The sequence below is a fragment of the Dromiciops gliroides genome, chromosome 2 (assembly GCF_019393635.1).
Source record: "Dromiciops gliroides isolate mDroGli1 chromosome 2, mDroGli1.pri, whole genome shotgun sequence".
NCBI classification, from domain to species: domain Eukaryota; kingdom Metazoa; phylum Chordata; class Mammalia; order Microbiotheria; family Microbiotheriidae; genus Dromiciops; species Dromiciops gliroides.
In genome coordinates, this window is record NC_057862.1 from 41,210,164 (window position 1) to 41,231,828 (window position 21,665).

Below are 21,665 nucleotides of genomic sequence, written 5' to 3' on the forward strand. Positions count from 1 at the left end.
GATGAATAACTGACCAGGAAATAACTGACATCATCTTCCAGGCTCTCTGTCTACCATCTCCCTACTAGAGTGTAAGTTCTACCCACAATATCTTAATCATCTGAGTGCCTGGCATGAGTATTTGCACACAAAAGGCCTGACCTCAAACCTTGGCTCTGTCAAGTATTAGCTACATGACCTCGGACAAGTTAACAGTTCCCAGCCTCAGTTTCCTATTCTGTAAAAGAGTTATAATATTTGCACTACCCAGCTGCCTCATGAGGTTGTTGTGGTGACAGCATTTTGTAAATTTTAAAATGCTACACCAATGTAGTGATAGATAGGCATTTAATAACCATTTTGTTCAACTGAGTTGTGTATGTGAGAGATGTTACAAGGGGAAGTATGGTCAATTTAATAAATACCACGTCAGGATGATCATAACAAGAGCTAACAAATAGATAGAGCTTGTAAGGTTTACAAAGCACTTTGCGGAAATGCTCTAATTTGATCCTCACAACCCTGTTATTCTTCTTATTTATAGATGAGAAACCTGAGGCTGAGAGGACCCTGAGTCCGGAGTCGCACTAACTAATGAATGGCTGAGGCTGCATTGGAACTCAGGTCTTCCCAACTCCAAGTCTTCCTCTCTATTCACCTCCTGCCCTGGATGCCTGTCATGCTATGAAGGACCACATGATAATCAGTTTAGTGCTAAAAGGATCTGAGAGACCATCCAGTCCAATCCAACTCATTTTATACCAAGAAGTACAGTGGTCCCTTCCACATCACAGAGGGTTAGGGACATGGCACCCCCACGATCTAGAAAATCCACATAAAATTTTTTGGCCCTAGGGGCCAGCTAGGTGGCACAGTGAATAAAGCACCAGCCCTGGATTCAGGAGGACCTGAGTTCAAATTCGGCCTCAGACACTTGACACTTACTAGCTGTGTGACCCTGGGCAAGTCACTTAGCCCCCATTGCCCCACCCCACCCCAATTTTTTTTGGCCCCCCCTTCATACCAGAGAAGAAGTCTGACTTTTCTTTTTCTTTTATGGGCTGTTTACTGTACCTTGTTGTAAAATTTGGGTTAAGTATTTGTTAGAAAGCTATATGTAGGTCAATGTTAAGTAAAAATACTGTATGAAAGAATACTTTCTGAACCACTAGGAATATTATGATTGGGACCCATGATTTTAATAGAGTTTGTGGCATTTAAATAATACAGGATAGGAGAAACTCGAGATGTAAAGATCACTGAGAGTCACCGCAAGATGTCACATGAGACATTGCGGTAAACATGCTTGACATCCTCAAACCGGTGCACAGAACTGCAGGTTTTTACTATTGATTTAATTTTAAGAAAAACAAAATGGGGGGGGGCAGCTAGGTGGCGCAATAGATAAAGCATTGGCCCTGGATTCAGGAGGACCTCAGTTCAAGTCCGGCCTCAGACACTTGACAGTTACTAGCTGTGTGACCCTGGGCAAGTCACTTAACCCTCATTACCCTGCTCCCCCCCCCAAAAAAATACCTAAAATGTGTAGCTGTTCATTTATGTTATTAAACAGCAAAATACATACTGTACAGGTAATATTATATATAATAGTACATACATCTTATGCATTTATGAATTACTAAACTTTAGATTATCTCTCCATTTCTAGCCTTTGTTGAGTGCTGGCTCTCACGTTCTTTTTTGCAAACTTTAACTTTTTCCGTATTTTAAATTTTTTAAGAACTGTGCATATTTATGGTTTTAAAAGATAAAATATGTTGATATTATACAGTTCTGTACACATATTTTATGCATTTCTGAGTTTCTAAACTTTTTCTGTGTCATCTGCTGGCCTTTGCGTGTCATCTGTGGCTTCTACAAAACTCCCCCCTGCCAAATTCCCATTTAATTTCTTTCACTAACCTGTGATATATCAAAGCCACAGTTGTAGAAGGGATGACTGTAGCTCGGTGACAGTTTAGAGAGCACTAGACACAGAGTCAAGAAGACTGAGATGAAACCCTGACTCAGATACTTACTGGCTGTGGAACCCTGGGCAAGTCTTTTTACTCCTCTCAGCCTTGGTTTTCCCATCTGTAAAATGGAGATTACCAACAGCACCTGTCTCCCACGGTTGTTGTGAGGATCAAATGAGATGACGTACATATAGCACTTGGCAAATCTTAAAGTGTTCTATAAATGCAAGCTATTATTACAGATGAGGAAATTAAGGCTGAGACAGGCTGAGTAACTTGCCCAGGATCACCTAGCTAGTAAGTTTCTGAGGCAGGATTTGAACCCAGGTCTTCCTAACTCAAAGTCTGGGGCCATGTATACTAGACTATGAATGATTGTAATGGTCACTATGTGTATGAGCCGAGCCCTGACACTTGGGAGCCTAAATCCAGAGCTAAGAGATCTGAGCATAGACTTTGGTCTCTGGGGAGGAAGAAATATGATCATCCATGTGGTCCCACCCAGATGTGGCCAAGCAGAGGGGTTCTCTGTAGGAGCACCGTGTGGCCCAAGTGACAGTAGAGCTATAATGGCCCTGGAAGGAGCTCTTGGGCCCAGCCTCCTGGGGTAAGGTCAGAAGAATAGGGACATCATGGAAGTTGTGGGACTGATTTTTTTCTAGCTTTCATCTGGATGTTTGGCATCATTTAGATGTAGCCTAGTGGGGAAGGGAGAATTCTGTCTCTAAGGCTTATGAGGCTGCTACTCGATGGTTAGAAAGGAAAGTCAAAAGGGAACTGCCCCAATGGCTAAACAGGCCACAGGTCATGGCTGGGTGCTGTGGACACCTCTTCCCCAGGAGCTGGATGGGGACTATTGCAGTGTGCTGTTAGTCGTGGATGATTTGTCCATCCATTTTGAGAGTTCAGAGGGGTTATGGTGACTGTGATATATATAGATATTACCACTAAGAAAGTTTTTTAAAAAGACTAAGGGGGGCAGCTAGGTGGCGCAGTGGATAGAGCACCGGCCCTGGATTCAGGAGTACCTGAGTTCAAGTCCGGCCTCAGACTCTTGACACTTACTAGCTATGTGACCCTGGGCAAGTCACTTAACCCCAATGGCCTCACCAAAAACCAAAAAAAAAAAAAAAACTAAGGGGGGAGGCAGCTAGGTGGTGCAGTAGATAAAGCACCGGCCCTGGATTCAGGAGGATCTGAGTTCAAATCCGACCTCAGACACTTGATACTTACTGGCTGTGTGACCCTGGGCAAGTCACTTAATTCTCATTGCCCCACCCCCCCAAAAAAGACTAAGGGGGTGGGGGTGGAGATCAACCTTGCCTAACTAATCATTTATAACATCCTACAGGTTATATGAACTGATGGAGAATGATGTAAGCAGTACCAGAAAAACAACATACACCATGGTTACCAGAAAGAACAGCAGTAAAACCACAGAAACAGACAGCTACAAAATTATGATGACCAAGCTTGATCCCATATTAAAGGCAGAAGAATTCTCCTACCTCCTTTCTCTGCTGAAGTAGAAAACTATGGGTGCGGAACACTAAACATAATGTTGGATTTGGTGATGTGTTGCTCAGTTCTGTTGGCCTGTTTTGTTCCCTCTTTCCCCTCCCCCTCCCATGGTCTTCACCACCATGACTCAGTTTCCTTCTCCCTTTAGAAGTTCCCTCAGTATCTGGGGCCTTCTCATGCTGGAACTGATCACTCTGTCATGTCATACCCTTCTCCCATTGGTGAGGTCCTTTTGTGGCCTCCATTTTGGACCCAGGCCTGGGCCACCAATGCTTCATTGCCCTCCCAGCTGTGCTATTTTCCAGACTCTGACACCATTCCCCCAAAATGGGTACTTCCCTGTCCTACATTCTGAGCTGTTCACTTCCCCCATCCAAATGGAGATTCCTGAGAGCAGGACTGTCTTTCTTTCTGCTTGTGTTTATATCCCTAGGACTTAGCCCAGTGCTTGGCATATAAATAACTGCTCTGTAAGTGCTTGTTGCCTTATCTTTTTTCTTATTCCCTGTTTTTATCCCTCTTTTTAAAAGTTCCTTTATTCCTTGTTTTTTAATCCTAATAGGGGAAGGGAAAAGTGACACATTGGGATAAAAAATAAAACTTTTTAGATACCCAATGGATCAACTTAGTACAAAACTGAAGGGGGCAGGTGGTGTCACAAGTGCATGAGTTCATAAGGCAGAGGCCAGAATCCCTTTTGAGTTGTTCTCATATGGGTGTTTTGAGGGCTGACTAGAGGAGGCTTACCTTTGCTAACCAAGCCACAAACATTGAGGGAATCTGGTTGAGAGTATCAGAGATGCAGCTGTTCAGTTAGCCCTTCTTACAGACCAGCCTTTGAGTTTGGCTCATAACTGATCTATCAGCATCATGCTCCCTAAAGACTAATGTGATTGCTTTCAAAAAGCCAACTGTATGTAAAGAAAAAAGAGGGGGTTGCCCCCTGGGCTTGTAGGTCTGAGCTGTTGTCAAGCTCTTAGGCACTTAAAGACTTACGCTTTGGAGTAGTTCAGAACAAAGTCCACTCCTTTCTCACTATCAAATTGGATGTCACGTGGCAAATCACTGTGACATTTGGCATCGATGCTTAAGGGGAATCCAGGGTTCCACTCCATCCACCTGAGTAGGAAGAAGAAGAAGGAAAATGGAGCTGAGAAAAACTGTAGGGAAGTTCAAGAGAAACTGTTAATCAAAAGAATGAAACCAAGATGTGCCAAAGTGACTTTCTTAAAGCATGGATCTGACCATGTCACTACTCTACTCAATAAACTCCAGTGGCTCCCTATTACCTCTAAGATCAAATATCTGGGATGTAAAGCCCTTCACCATCTGGCTCCAAACCACCTTTCTATCCCTACTATCCAATGCTAATATTGATCAAGGTCTTCACATTTCCTACCCAATTGAGATAATGGTTGTCTTCTGCCCCCAGTGTCATTCTCCCTCCTTTATCAAGTTCAGGACCTGCCTCACTATCTTCCTCTTCTCCCCAACTCCCACCATTATACTACAGGACTTCAATATCCATGCTGACATTCTCTCAAATTCCCCAACCTCTGTCAATCACACCTAAACCATCATCACACACTATATCTCACTATCACCCACAAACGTTCCATTTGCTTCATTCAAAATTTTGATATTCTGCAACCTGACTACTACAGCTTCCTATCACCGAATCTCTCTCTCTCTCTCTCTCTCTCTCTCTCTCTCTCTCTCTCTCTCTCTCTCTCTCTCTCTCTCTCTCTCCTCACACTTCTAAATCTATTCTTCAGTCTGATTGTCAGGTGACAATCCCTGACAATCTCCGACCCCTCTTCTCCTTAGTATTTCTCAGGCCATTACCTCTATTCAGACTTCACTTCCTTCCCTCTCCAATCTCGATTCTATAGTTAGCCTATTCAACTCTTTTTTTTTCTTCTATTCTGGAATCCCTTTGCCCTTTGTACGATCACAGCTCATCCCTTGCTTGTAACTTCAGCCCACACAAAACTATCCACTTCCTCTATTCCTATGAATCTGCTACTCAACCAAGTTGGAAAAGTCACACAACCATATTAACTGTATATGTTAATATTTCTTGTCAACGGCCATCAACTGGGCCCTCACCACAGTGAGGCAATCCTTTTATTCTTCCCTGTTTGATTCTTTGAGTCACTCCCCACAAGAGGTTTTCTAAACCTACTTTCCTCTCTTTAATCTTGCCATGGCTCCCCCCACCTCAGTTGAAGCCCTCACCTTTTACTTTCCTGAGAAAATTGAGGACACTTGATGTGAGCGCCCACTCTGTCTCCCTCTCTCTCTCTCTCTCTCTCTCTCTCTCTCTCTCTCTCTCTCTCTCTCTCTCTCTCTCTCTCCATCTCTAAATCCCGTGACATCATCCCCTACTCTCTCTTTCTTTCCCCTAGTCTCTGACAATGAGGTGACCATTTTTGTTTCCTTGTCCATTACATGTACCTTTGAGTCTTTCCTTCTTTTCCAGAAGAAAGCCATCTCAATCATCCCCTCCTCTCTCTAATCTTCAGTCTCTTCCTATACACTGACTCCTTCTCTACTGATTTCAAATGTGTCGCTCTCATCCATAAAAACAAAACCTTCACTAGACCCTACTACCTACTTCAATGACTATTACGATTACAATTCCACTACTATTAGTATTACTTCAAGCTATATATCTGTCTTTATTTTTTCAGCCAAATTCCCTGAAAAAGCTGCCTGGAATCTACCCCTTTCTTGTCTCTTCCTTCAAGGCTCAGCTCAAAGGTCACATTCTACATAAAGTGCCTCCTGACCCCTCTCCCCACCCCTATCTATTCGTGCCTCCCCCTTGTTGTTACTTGACACATCCTTATAGAGGTACCTGACTCCTATGAGAGAACAGAGCTGATGGAGAGCAGGGACAGTTTTCCTTGTTTTCTGTACTGTCCAGTCTTGCTTAGTTCTACTCACAAATATAATGCTTATGGGAATGAACTCTCTAAGAACATGCATCCAGAACCCTTGAATCTCAGAATTGGAAGTACCTTCAGCAGCCATGTGGTGCAACCCATATCTGAACACCACTACCAGTATTTATTTGAAGACCTTCAGTAATGAGGAGCTCATTACCTGCTGAAGCAACCCAATCTACCTTTGACTGGTTCTAATTATCCGGAAGTTTCTCCCTGTATCAAGCCTAAGTCTACCATCCTGAAACCTCCCTCCCTCCCTCCCCCATTGCTCTTAGGTCTACCCTTCAGGGCCAAGCAGAACAAATCTCATCCCTCTGCTGTGAAACAACCCTTCCAATACTTGAAGATCGCTGCCATGTTCCCCACTCAACCCCCAAGTCTTCTCTTCTTCAAGCTGAACATCCCTAGTCTTTCTGACTAATCCAAGTGACTTGTCCAAGGTGACACGGGTAATAAATGGCAGAGCCAGGATTAGAATTCAGGTCTCCTGACTCCAAGGTCAGTGTTCTTTCTGTTGTAGTATGCTGTCTCCTCTAAGAGCTTACGTTCTTACACATTAGAGAAAAGAGAATTTTATGGAGTTAATAAAAGGTCAGAACAGCAGCTTGGCATAGTAGATAAAGAGCTAACTTTAGAGTCAGAAAGACCTGGTCTTGAGTCTTGCCTTTGATACATCTTAGCTGTGTGATCCTGGACAAGTCACTTAACTCCATATGACTTTCTATGACTAAAAGTTTAGGGACAGGTATTGTTTTGCATTAGTAAAGGGAGTTTCTTATTGGGAGGGAGCTTCTTATAGCAATAAAACATTGTCTGATAAGAAAAAATCAATAGTTGTGTGTATGTGTTTCTTGGCTTTTTCATATGGAGAGTTTGTCCTTAAACTGCATCTCCTCAGTTATTTTTCCTCAAAGCACTATATTTACATCCAGAGAGCTAAGGATTTTTTTTAAAAAGAATTATTTTTTTGCAAACAGTGCAAAATTCAGAGCTTCCTGAATTAAAACCCAAATGGGAAGAAGGAAATATGATGTGATGAATAAACAATCCAAAGAGGAAGCAATTGAAAGTGGAAAAAAAACCTTAAGCCGATGTTTGAAAATGGAGGGGGTGGGGGTGCAACTAGGTGGCATAGTGGATAAAGCACCAGCCTTGGATTTAGGAGGCCTGAGTTCAAATCCAACCTCAGACACTTGACACTTAATTAGCTGTGTGACCCTGGGCAAGTCACTTAACCCTCATTGCCCTACTTAAAAAAAAAAGAAAGAAAAAGAAAATGGAGGGGAAAGTGTAACTAAAATAGAGAGGAAGTGGCCAAAGAAAAGAATTTTAAAAATCCTTGGTGTATTCAAGTAAGTGAATGCCTGAGATTTAATCTCAAACTAGAAGATTCATGAATTTTCAAAAGGTAATAAAGGCTCTGGGTCTAAACTGTTTTGGTGTGAGCATTCTTGTCCAATTCATGTAAGAGGAGAATTGATGAAAGGAACTAGAAGTGTTTAGCCTGAGAAAGAGCTTAGGGAGCTCAAAATCACTGTCATCAGGTATTTGATGGGCTCCCATTGGGAAGAGGGTTGAGACTTGTTCTGTTTGGAGGCAGCTAGGTGGCGCAGTGGATAAAGCACTGGCCCTGGATTCAGAAGGACCTGAGTTCAGACACTTGATACTAGCTGTGTGACCCTGGACAAGTCACTTAACCTTCATTGCCCTGCCCCATCTCCAAAATAAAAAGAGACTTGTTCTGTTTAGTCCTAGGAAGCAATGGGCAGAAGCTGAAGGCTACTAATAAAGGAGAATTGGACTTGTTTTGGGAAGTAATAGGTCCCCCCTCACTGGAGGTCTTAGAAATATCAGGTATGGGGGCAGCTAGGTGGCACAGTGGATAAAGCACTAGCCCTGGATTCAGGAGTACCTGAGTTCAAATCCGGCCTCAGACACTTTACACTTAACTAGCTGTGTGACCCTGGGCAAGTCACTTAACCCCCATTGCCCCGCAAATATATATATATATATATATATATATGTGTGTATATATATATATATCAGGTATGCTGTGGAGAAGATTGTTTTAGGGGCACGGGTTAAAGTAGATGGGATGGCTTTTAGGTCTCTTCTATCTCTGAGATTTTATGGTTCTGTGATACTTGCATACTTGCATCTTTTTTTTTTTTTTTTTTGGAGAGGCAATTGGGGTTAAGTGACTTGCCCAAGGTCACAGAGCTAGTAAGTGTTAAGTGTCTGAGGTCGGATTTGAACTCAGGTCCTTCTGAATCCAGGGCTGGTGCTCTATCCACTGTGCCACCTAGCTGCCCCTCAATACATGCATCTTAAAAGGTAGCAGGGTCTTGGTAGTAAAGGATGTGAGTTTTTGGTTGTTGTGCTTTTTGTTTGTCCTTTGTTTTCAAAGATGTTGTGCATTAATTGAAATGAGGCAGAGTAACACCTGAATGTTTGGCACTCAGGTAGACAGTGGCCTGAAGGGATCATCAAGCTGAGACACAGCATGACATGGAAATGTAGGAAGATGAATAGTAAGAAAGAGGCTCAGAAATTCACATGGAATAAAATCCACAAAAAGACTGCAATGTGGAAATACACAGAGTGAACAGGAAATGGGGTAAATGAGTGATTCCAACTTACTGAGGTAAATTTAACCTTATAAGTATTATGGAGATCCAGTAGGATGAGACCAAAGACCAAAATAGGCTTCGAAGGGTAATTTCTGTGGAAGGAGTACTGGAGCTATGAATGCATTGTTGTGGGGTAATCTTGGTGTGGAACCTCCTTCTACTGATGCCCACCAGCCAGAGCTACCTAGGGCACTGGAAGGTTAAATAACACACACATCATTACCCAACTAGGAGATGGATTTAAGACTCAGTCCTCTGACTCAAAATCCAGTTATCTTTCCACTGCATTATCACACACACAAGGATCAGTTGAAAGAGCTGGGGAATTCTCCCTATGCTTGGTGTGTGTGTGTGGGAAATGGTAGAGGCTGGACATTATAGTTATCTTTGAGTACTTGAAGCAGTCATGTGGGAGAGGGCTTAGACATGCTCTTCTTGGCTCTAGAGGGCAGAACTTGGACCAATGGGTAGAGGTTGCAAAGAGGCAAATTTGGATTGGATTTTAGTAAAAAATTCTTAACAATCAGAACAATCCCAAAGTAGAATGGGGTTCTGTGGAAGTCAGGAGACTTCCCATCACTCAAAGTCTTCTAGCAAAGGCTGGACAACAAATTGTCATGTATACTGTAGAAGTTATCCTTGGCAGGGGCGGGGGGCAGGGGCAAAGCATTCCCTTTCTTCTTCCCTCCAACTCTGTGATTCTCTCCCTCCTTCAGTCTTTTCTTCAGGCTAACATCATCAGTCTTTACACAGCATGGTCTCAAGGCCCTTTGCCAGCTGGGTTGCCCCCTTCTGGATGCCCACCATCTTGTCAATTCCTGCATGTTCATCTAAATAAGGGCAATAACTACATATGAGGTGACAGGTGCTCATCTTTCTATGCCAGGAAAATGGAAAGAGCTTAAAAGACTATGACCTGAGGGCATGATTGTGGCACCGGGCAAGCAATTCAGGGGAAGGTAGGGGCATTAGCTACTGCAGCCAAAGAGCAGAAATGTGGAAGCTCGGGGTAGCTAGGTGGCACAGTGGATAGAGCACCTGCCCTGGAGTCAGGAGGACCTGAGTTCAAATCCGGACTCAGACACTTAACACTTACTAGCTGTGTGACCCTGGGCAAGTCACTTAACCCCAATTGCCTCACCAAAAAAAAAAAAAAAAGAAAAGAAAAGAAAAAAGAAATGTGGAAGCTCAGAAAAGATTTTCATCTTTGCCATTTGGAGCTTTGGAGAGGTCAGCATTTTGGCTATGGGTTCTGCCCAATTGATGAGCAGAAGAAAGTCACTGAGTTGAGACTAAGCTAAGTTGAGACTTTAACCTGTCACTCAGAACAAATCAGAGAAATCTAAGGATATCACTAGCCACCAGGTACCAGCTGGTATAATTTCCTGACTCAGTCAAGAGAGGTCAGAGGAAAACAGAAGTAACACATCTGAGGGGCAGCCACAGTAAAGCCAAAAGTTGAGTCAACCACAGTGGGCCATGGAGGGGAGACCAAAGTCAAGCAGTCATCATAGTGTTTGAGCAAATGCTGGCTCTGTTTGAAAAGTCTTTTTCTGGATAGGGTTGAACTAAATCAGGGAGTTCTTAATCTGTGGACTATGAAGTTTAAATATTTGATAGTTATGTTTCCTTATAATTGATTTTCTTTGTAATCTTACATCTTTATTTTATGCATTTAAAAACACTATTGTGAGAAGTGCATGGGCTTCACCAGTCTGCCAAAGGTGTCCATTACACATAAAAGTTTCAGAATCCCTGGACAAGCCGGCCTCAGAAGTCACTTCCAACTCTAACATTCTATGATTTTTACTCCTTCCCTTCCAAATCATTCTTCTCCACATCATTTCAACCAATCTTTGCATGGCGCATGGCATCAGCCTTTCACCAACTGGGTTGCCCTCTTCTGATTTCCCATCTGTCAAATAAGGTGGTTGAATTAGGTCCCTTATGCTCCAGACCTTGTGATTTCACGATCTAACTTCAAACTCAGTGTTCATTTGTTTATATCACCTCCTCTGGAGTACCCTAAGTTATTCTGATGAAACAAAGCCAGCCCACGTAATGGAAGACCAGCTTTTCCCCACCCTCTTCGGAAAGAGCTTCGGGAACCTCTCTCAATGGCAACTTCCCCTTACCAAGCCCAACAGCTGTTTGCCACACTGGTTGCTGGGGCTCTAACAGTAAGCCGTGCCCATAAAAGAATCACGTCCACAGCTGAGCAAAATATTTCTAATTTCAGCTGAGAGAAAAAGAGAGCTTGGGAAAAGGATGAGGTGTAGATCCTCTCATCCATTTCCTGCTACAGGGAGGAATTTCCTTTCTTCCACCCGGGTCTGATCTTAGGAAAAAGAGCTGCCCCATCTTAAACCAGGTAGGTCTGAGGAATCCAGTGCCTGTCCTGCATCAAGGCCAGGGATGCTCCTTCCTCTCCTGAGGGAGCTAAATAACAACACAGTTGTCAGTTCTGTTCAATTCCCTTCTCTCCTTCCATCTCTTTATATATCTAGTGGTGAGGTATGAGACGGGAAGTGGAAAAAGAGCAAGCCAGTCACTCTGAGCTCACTCCATGGTAACATGAAAGCAGAAACTGTGTGTGTGTGGATGTGGTTGTTTTTAATGACCTGGGCAGCTGCTCATGTGCAGAATCCAATTTAATTGTTTGTGCCTATTTAAAAAAAAATTTTTGGAATCCAGTTGAATTTAACCAGCATTTATTAACCACCTACTTATGCTAGGTACTTATATGCTAAGGAGGCAAACTTAAAAATGGATGTCCCTGCTCTCATATAACTTACATTTTATCGCATCCATAAACATATACACACAACATAATAAACACATACATAAACATAGAAATTTCACATTCATAAACACATACATAGAAAATTCAATACAAAATAGATACAAAATAATTTCATAGGGGAAGGCAGTAACAGAGGCAGTATGGGGGAGGGGGAAGAGGATAGACTTCTTGTAGGACGGGGAGGTGAGCTGAACTTTGAAGGAAACTAGGGATGCTTTGTGGTAGAGATGAGAAGGGGGTGTGTTCTAGGTATTTGGGGCAGCCTGTGCCAAGGCTTGGGGCCAAGAGATGAAGTATCTTGTACTGAAGTTGCAAGCAGGTCATGTCCACTAGAACACAGACCATAATGTGCCATCAGTCTGGAAAGGGCATTAGCAGGAAGCTGGATCTCTCCATCTAATTGGTTTAATGCCATAACTCACCGATAGAGTTTCTGCCGAGTTTCCAGTTCTTTACGTCTGTGCTGCTTGAGGATGTGAATTTGGTCATCCCGAGCCAGCTTTGCTGTGAAAGAATGAAGAGAAGACAAGTCTAGAATCACCCAGAGGGAATCACCAACTTATAAGAAGGAATGGAGGTCCTGTGATATCAGTTCCTGTTCTAAGAAGTCTTGGCAAGTACATCAATCAAGTGCTGGGCCATCTTTAGATTGAGCCTCCTCGGTGCTGAATTCTAGCATCACTGGCTAAAGGAGACCAAGAGGAACATGGCCAAGGCAGGGGATGTTACTAAGAACAGGGAGTTCTCCCACCCTGGAGTCTTACACTTTAAATAAAAGAAGAGGGATTTCAAGCAAGAAAAGCAAGTCCTGAGGTCACTTTATGTGAGACAACGAGGGGAAGCTTTCCATAGGCAACAGCCTTTCTGGTCCCAAGCTAAGAATTCAGAAAAGTACTTAGGTATGTGTCCAAGAGCACAAAATATTAAATTATAGAATCTAGAAGCTATGAACACCAGTCCCGAAAGTGGTAGGTGAATAAGATTTACCCCCACTCATGGGGCATCCTTCAAATTCAATTAGGCAGAATCTCTCTGGATCTCAAATACTCATAGCATCATAGGCTTAGAGCTGGAAGGGTCCTTAGAGAGTATCCGGTGAAAATCCCTTATTTTACAGGTGAGGAAACTGAGGCACAGCAATTGACTCTCATTATGTGGAGTCTTGGAGTCTCACAATCACTTAGCAACCCACTCCCAGCTGCCCATAAGTCTGAGGAAAGCGTTTTTGATGATCCAAGAGCTGTTTTCTCAGCCCAGATACAAACACACCAACTAGATCTAAAATATACATGTTCATAGGACACTGAGATACCAGTAACCAATGGCCTCATCTAATGGAATCTAGAGTCAGAAGAGCTCAACTCAAATGCCTGCCCTAGTAGTGATTATTTGTATGTCTTTGGGCTAGTCATTTGACTCCTCTGGATCTCTTTTTTTGTTTTGTTTTGTTTTTTGTTTTTTAGTGAGGCAATTGGGGACTTGCCCAGGGTCACACAGCTAGTTAGTGTTAAGTGTCTGAGGCCGGATTTGAACTCAGGTACTCCTGACTCCAGGGCCGGTGCTCTATCCACTGGGCAACCTAGCTGCCCCCTCCTCTGGATCTCTTTATCTACCAAACGATGGTCTAAGGTCCCTTCCTTCCTATGATCTTGGTTCTCTGGTAGTCACAGCATCCCTTAGGACATAATTACATTGCAATCTAGGTCCTTGAAACAAGTCTTCTAGCACTCACCTCTCCCGTCTCTGAGGATAATTTCACCCTCTCCAGTGAACCAGCGGTAGCAGGGGAACTCAATGTATTCTCCATAGGGAGTTTTCAAAGTGATATACTTAAGATACCAGTCATCATGGAGCCAATACTTTCGTTTTTCAATTTTTATCAGAAGGATCTCTCCAAGTTCTTCATCCACAGTCACATCATAAGAATCTACCTGTATAGAATAAAAGGCGAATCCAATTTACAATCTAATAAACATATTCAAGTTTCTAACAGATCTATGTCAACCAATACTAAGAAATCATTTGAAATTTTCTTGCTTTATAGAACAAATAGAAGATCGATGATGTATTTGTAGACTCCACTCTCTCCCCTGTCCTGAGGGTTATTCAATTCCCTTGTCAAGGGATATACAAATTTTAATCTTTTTTATTCTTCATTTGGTAAACTTAATAAAAGTATCTGACTTCTGGTAAGATAATAGAGTAAGGACACAAGGAGCTTAGAACTCCTATCTTCCTTTAAAAAGGTAGGAATAGATTGCCAAAGGAAACTTGCAGAAAAGAAAAAGGTATAGCAAATTGAAAGAGAGAGAGAGAGAGAGAGAGAGAAGCCTTCAAGCAATGAATAAATATTAGAGATTAAACAAAATGTAAGGGGAGACATAAACTGAGGGAAAAGCTTAATTTAAAAACCAACAATGTTCACCATCAATGGAGATGAAACTATTACAGGATATAACTGTGGGTAATAATTGTGCTAAATTAAATAAAGGTAGAACTAGAAAAAAGGCACACAACAATAGGATAATAAAATTTGAACAACTAGGAATTATCCATGGACAACATAAAAAAATGTGGGCAAGAAATAGAATTGTTCTAGTGGAAGTCCCATACCTATACCTAGTATAGGTAGCAGAACAATCAGGGGAAAAAAGTTTAAAAAATCAACACAACTGAAAATTACCCAATAAACTTCACATGAAGGTAAAAGAAATAAAGGAGACACAGAGAAATAATGAAATTCCTTAAAAAGAATAAAGAAGAAAATAAGCAGACTTATGAAATACACTACATATACATATCATACACACCCATGCGCGCGCGTACGTACACACACACACACACACACACACACACACACACACACACACAGAGTCTGCATAAAGAATACAAAATCCTTTAAAAAAGAAGGGAGTGCTAGCCCCTGGAGGAACTAGGAAAGGGTGCTGAGTGAGCTATAGAGTTGTAGAGAAGTTAGTGGTCTTATGAGGAGGAAATAGATTCCAGATCTGATACCAAAACAATGGAGCAAGTGATGAATTGTGGCTCAGGGGAACAATTCAATACATTATGATTCAATTCAATTCAGTTCAATTTCCTTTCCATTCAATTTCTCTCAATTCAGTTCACTCTCCCTTTTCCATCAGCTTTACTCCATTGAACATCATGCCATCCTCAGGATGAGATGATCACTTGAAATCTCATTTCCATGAAGACTGACTCAGCTATTGATACTCAACACCTTTTCAACTCTCTCTCCCCTCTGGAGTTCAGAGTAATAAAGCTTTCCTTTATAGAGGGTTCAGAACTTTGCAGATAAGTGTCCATTTTGCATCATTGACTCTGCTTGGTTTCTACTGAGATGGGTACTCCTGTTGGCTCCTCCCTCCACCCCTCCCTTTTTTTACTTTCTTTTTTGTATGCTGTCGTCTACCATTAAATTGTAAGCTTCTTAGGAGCAAAAACTGTCTCTTTTCCCCATTTGTATCCCCAGTGCTTAACACAGTGCCTGGCACATAGTAGGCACTTTGTTGTTGTTGTTCAGTCATTTCAGTCATGTCTGACTCTTTGTGACCCCATTTGGGGTTTTCTTGACAAAAATACTGGAATGATTTGCCATTTCCTTCTTCAGGTCATTTTACAGATGAGAAAACTGAGGCAAACAGGGTTAAGTGACTTGCCCAGGGTCACACAGCTAGTTAAGTGTCTGAATTGCAGGTCTTCCTGACTCCAGGTCCACCACTCTAGCTACTGTAGCACCTAACTGCCTCACGGACACTTAAATAGGCACTTAATAAATGTTTATTGGATTGAATTGAAGAGGAAGAATAGATTCCATGACATGATGCAAAGAAAAGGGGTTAAGAAATGAAATGTTGCAAATGAAGATAATAGATAACAGAACAATCTAACTAAAATGCAAAGTGTGTGAATAAAAATGATAGTGATAATAATAATAGCATCTATATTCCAAATATTATCTCATTTGATTCTCACAGCAACCCTGGGAGGTAGGTATTGTTATTATTCTCTTTTCCAGATGAGAAAACTGAGGTAAATAGAGGTTAAATGATTTGTCCAAGTTCACACAACTAGTCAGAATTCAAACTCAGGTCTTCTTCACTTCATGTCCAGTCTCTCTATTCATGGTGCCATCTAGCTGCTGCTAATATAAAATCAAACTGGAAAAGTAGAGAGGAGCCAGATTTTCAGGAGTCTTAAATAAATACTAAGCTGAGAAATTTGTATTTTATCCTAGAGGAAATAAGAAGTCTGCAGATTTTTGTGTATGGGGCTGACATAGCTAGACCTGTAATTTAGGAGTATTAATTTGGCTACTATACAGAGAATGAATGGATTAGAAAGAGGAGAGACTAGAAGCAGGGAGGCCAATTAATAAGGTATTGTAATAGTACAGGCAAGAAGAGATGAGTACAGAAGTGACAGCTTTGACAGATTTTATGGAGATTGAATGAACAAGTGACTGGATAAAGAAATTGAAGGAGATGAACAGTACTGGAGCTCAGGATGGTGATTAGGGTTAAGTGTGTGTGTGTGTGTGTGTGTGTGTGTGTGTGTGTGTGAGTCTATTTGGATAGAGGTAGTAATTTAACCAATGGAAATTGATGATATTACTAAGGGAGTATAGAGAAAGAAGAGAAGACCCTTAGCAGAACTTTGGGAAATACCCATTAGTTAGATGAGAGAAGGATGATGACCCAGCAAAGGAGACTGAGAAGGAATGAATAGTCAGCCAGGTAAGAAGAGAACACAGAGAAAGCAAGTTAGGGAAGCCAAGAGTAGAGCTAGTGTTCAAGAGCTGGGGGTAAGAGTTAGTGGCGGGAGGGGGGGGGGAGTCATCAATATAAAAACCTGTAGATGGATCAGGAATGGAAAATGGCTGCATTTAGCAGTTAGATCTCTTGTTCTCAAAGGAAACTAATAATAGCTGATTTACATGGTGCTTTGAGGTTTACAAAGCACTTTATACACATTATTGCATTTGTTTTTCACAAACTTATGATGTAGGTAACCACAAATATTTTTAACTCATTATAGATAATGTGAGAACTGAGAAAGCATGAGGTGACCTTTCTGAGATTTTGAAGGTCATCTGGTGTCTCAGAAGTTCATGGACCGCCTGTAAGTCATGTCAATCAATGGACTTGAATGATACCAGCCAATTAGCTTTGAGCTGTGTGTGGGGACCGCCCTCTTCCAGTTTGACCGCTCTGGTGGAACTAAAGGGAATTCAGGCTCTTGGTGAAGGGGGCTCTCTCTCTCTCTCTCTCTCTCTCTCTCTCTCTTTGCTAATCCCTAATATACTTGGATAAATGCTTAAAAGCCTAAACTGTTGCTGAATTTATAAGTAAACCTTAGCTAGCTCTCCCCCCTACACTGGGGGGCAGGTAAGGACACACACATTAGATTTTACTCATCACAATAAGGAAATTGAGGCACAGAGATATGAAAGGATTTGTCCAAAGTGACCCTTCTGGTGCCAGAGGAGGGATTCGAACTTGGGTCATTTCAGCACCCAAGCCCAGTGTTCTCTCCATTACATCAATGCCCACATGCAAAGTGTTCAACTTCTCTAGTCATCAAAGAAATTCAATCCATCCCATTGAGAGGATCAAATTTAGTGATGGCACCAAGATCCTTGCAGTCACTCATTTTAATGCTGATCACTTGCCAAGTCCCATCTTTTCTACCTCCATAATAACATTTCTGAACCCTCTACTTTTGTCCATTCACATAGCTATCATCCTAATTCAGGTCCACATCACTTCTTTCACTTGAACAGAACTATTATAGCCTCCTAATCATTCTATCTTCCTCCAATGCCCCCCTCTCCAATCTGTCTTTCATGCCACTTTTTTTTTTTTTTAGTGAGGCAATTGGGGTTAAGTGACTTGCCCAGGGTCACACAGCTAGTAAGTGTCAAGTGTCTGAGGCCGGATTTGAACTCAGGTCCTCCTGACTCCAGGGCCGGTGCTCTATCCACTGCGCCACCTAGCCGTCCCTCATGCCACTTTCAAAATAATTTTTCTAATGATCTAGTCACTCTCTACTCAAAACTATTTAGTGATTCCCTACTGCTTCTAGGATCAGATACAAATTCCTTAGCCTGGCATTGAAGGTCCCCTATGATCTAGTTCCAACCTGTATTTCCATCCTTTCATACACACTACATTCCAGATGGGGCAGCTAGGCGACTCAGTGGATAGAGCACTGGCCCTGATGTTGGGAGGACCTGCGTTCAAATCTCACCTCAGACACTTATTATCTGTGACACTGGGCAAGTCACACAACCCCAATAACCTCAAACATCCAGGGTCATCTCCAGTCATCCTGATGTATATCTTGCCACTGGCCCCACGTGGCTCTGGAGGAGAGAGTGAGGCTGGTGACCTTGAACAGCCCTCCCTCACTTCAATCCAATTCATTGCAAGTCATGACATCAGGATAATGTTGTGGTCTTCTTCAAGAACAAAAGACAAACGACAACATTCCAGCCAAACTGCACCATTAGCTGCTTCACAAACTCTAGGTAGAGTCAAATTTCTATCTCCATTCATTTATACAGGTCTAGAATTTACTTGCTTCTCTTCCTCCCGGGCTCAACTCAAGTGTCACCTCCTCCTCTATTTAGACTTCCTTATTCTTCCAAGTCAAAAGCTCCCCTCCAAGCTCAAAGATGCCTAGTGCACTTTCTCTGAAGCTCTCCTTTGCTCTCCTTACTGCTTACCTTGGATTATACTTGTCTGGGTTTGTGTCATATCATATTTTAAAAGAGTATTATTTTGTTTGTTTGTTTTTGTGGGGCAATGGGGGTTAAGTGACTTGCCCAGGGTCACACAGCTAGTAAGTGTCAAGTGTCTGAGGTCGAATTTGAACTCAGGTCCTCCTGAATCCAGGGCCAGTGCTTTATCCACTGCGCCACCTAGCTGCCCCCAAGAGTATTTTTTTTTAAAAAGTATTATTCATGAGGGTCAAGAGCACCGAGATTCAAATCCTGACCTACCATTTACTACCTGCAAGACTTGGTCAAATCCCTTCACATCCCTAGATTTTAGTTTTCTCATCAGTAAATGGGGGATTTAGACTAGATGATGTGGAAACTCTCTTCCAGTTCTAAAATAAATGATCCTCTGGCCCCAAGTAGAATGTAAGTCCCTTGAGGGCAGGGACTATTAATTTTGTCTTTGTATCCCAGTGCTAGCATAGGACCTGGCACATAGTAGGTGATTAAAAATAGTTATATGTTGGACTGAACTGAGATTATCCAGAAAATATAAGCAGTTTCTTTGAATTGAATTTTAATTTTATTTTAGTGGGGCAATGAGGGTTAAGTGACTTGCCCAGGGTCACACAGCTAGTAAGTGTCAAGTGTCTCAGGCTGGATTTGAACTCAGGTCCTCCTGAATCCAGGGCTGGTGCTTTATCCACTGCACCACCTAGCTGCCCCCAAGCAGTTTCTTTAAAAAAAAAATAATCATACCACTGAAAAAGGAGAGATAAAAACCTTCTAATTTTGCTCAAGAAAGGTATCAACTTGAAGAACTGTGAATGACTTAGTTATTCTCAGCAATACAATGATTTAAGACAATCCCAAAGAACTAATGAGGAAGCATCCTATCCACCTCCAGAGAAAGAACTGATAGTTGACTGAATATAGACTGAAGCATGCTATTTTTCACTTTCTTTCATTTTCCCCTTTATTCAAGTTTTCTCATACAAAATGCCTAGTATGGTAATGTTTTACCTAATTGCACATGTATAACCCACATCTGATTGCTTACTGACTCAGGAAGTGTGGGGGGACAGAGGGAAGGAGGGATAAAATTTGGAACTTAAAACTATAAATAAAAATGTTTATTATTAACAAAAGAAAAAAGGCATCAACTGCTCAGGGCAATCAATCAATAAGCATTTATTAAGTGCCTGCTATATGCATTGTGGAGGGAAGTTAAATCACACTTTTTTTTTTTGTCCCAAGGGGTGAGTTCAGCCAATACCCTGCCAAGAGAAGACCTAGTTCTTTCAAGTTAGTTATTTGGACACACGTCTAAGGGGACGGCTACTCCTTATACAGTCAACCCCAAATTAGATTTACTTTCTGATGTAGATCCAAATCATGAGATGGTGCTATGAATATTGAGAGGATTGCGTTGAACTTTTTGGGAAAGAAAAACTCATTGTCATGTCAAAAGATTGCTCTGTGTTCTGTACCTCAGTTTCCCTATATGTAAAATGGGGATCATAACACTTGTAATACCTATTTCACACAGTTGTAAGGCTCCTGTGAGATTGTATCTGTAAAGCACTTTGCAAACCTTCAAGTGTTTTTTATATTTTAGCTATCATTGTTCTTGTTTTATATTGTTTTAGGATTTGTAGTGTTTTGTGAGCTCATTATATCCTCATAACAGCACTGTAAGGTAGTACTATATGTACATTGCTCTGGGCTGTGCAAAAATTCTTCATTTTTAGATATTCAAATTCACCTATCTTCTATAATTCTATTTGTTGACTAGTTAAACATTGTCCACCTTTCTACAATGGCTATAGATGCCATTCCATTGTCTCCCAATATTTTGTGGCCTGTTGTTTTCTGTTTAGCTCAGTGATCCTTCTGGATATTTCTGTATATTGTGTGAAATCTAAGTGTAAACTCACTTGATATGTGAAATTTTGAAATATCCCTCTAGTTCTGAACATGGATAAGCAGTTCCTTGTCGTGTAGTTTACACAAAAGGTAAGCACTTCCAGCATTCCTATCAACCAGCGTGCCACTGAGGTAGAAAAGAGGAAATTGCCTTTCTGTAGACCATGGGTCTTGTATGGTCCTTACTTAAGCAATTTTTCCAAGGACCGAGGAACTAAGCCCTTGCTTTGGGTTTAGAAAACATCCCGCTGGTTTCAAATGTGTTTCTCTGAGGAAAAGATAGTCAGTAAACATAAATTGCCTGCTATATTCCAGAGACTGTGCTAAGCCCTGGAAGGAACAATCACATTCGAGTTTTTTCTTGAAAGAGTAGATGTACAAACTAAAATAAGCAGTCCAGTTCCCACCCATGATACCATTCGTCATGTTTGTTGGTTTCTTGATACTAAGAGATTTTTACATTTGTTTGTCCAAATCCATTACAGCTGCTTTGGGACCTAGAAGAGGCAGAATGGACAAGATAAGTGCCCTCATTGGCTAATGGACCTTTTACAAAGTATAGATGGAGCTCTCTGGACCATAACTCTTAAGAGGTATCATGTGACTCCAATAAAGGTCTGGGGAAGAATGGGCCCTTATTTACTCCGCTATCATGGCAATTCTATTGCCACTTCCTGTGTGGCAAAGACTCAACTAGGAAGACTTGGGGGATACCTGGATGCCTCTGTCCCTTTGATGTTTGTTTTTTCCTGATCTTAGGCAAGAACACGGATCCTAGGATGGATGTTCAGGGCTGGAGGGCTTGTGGGTTCAAAAAGTCTGGAAGACAGAGGGGAAGCCTCTACCTTACAGAGGATCCTGGCCCATTTTACCAACAGACAAATACCAGGAGTTATTTTGACACTGCCCAGCCTAGAGGAAATCTAAAGTATCTAGCTATTCTGCTTACTCCTTTATGTTCTGATGAAGCACAAGTGTCATGATCCTTGTATATTATACAAATAGTTTTAAGTTCTTATGGATCCTTGCTCTGTTAATTGATGCTTGGGACTTTTTAAAAATTAGTGTTCCTTGTGTGTTTAATATAAATTACCTGTTGCATGACTAATTCTTCATTGGAAGGCACTGACCTTCCTA

At 41.7% G+C, this 21,665-nt stretch overlaps 1 protein-coding gene across 1 annotated transcript in view; it reads right to left on the minus strand.

Annotated features, from left to right (window-relative positions):
• ALOX5 (arachidonate 5-lipoxygenase) overlaps positions 1-21,665 on the minus strand; it is a 76,971-nt gene that overhangs the window by 43,669 nt on the left and 11,637 nt on the right. Inside the window, exons 2-4 of the mRNA XM_043986151.1 lie at positions 13,593-13,791; positions 12,283-12,364; positions 4,473-4,595 (exon numbers count right to left, since the gene is read on the minus strand). Of these exons, the coding sequence (XP_043842086.1) occupies positions 4,473-4,595; positions 12,283-12,364; positions 13,593-13,791 (404 nt within the window). The remainder of the gene's footprint in view (positions 1-4,472; positions 4,596-12,282; positions 12,365-13,592; positions 13,792-21,665) is intronic.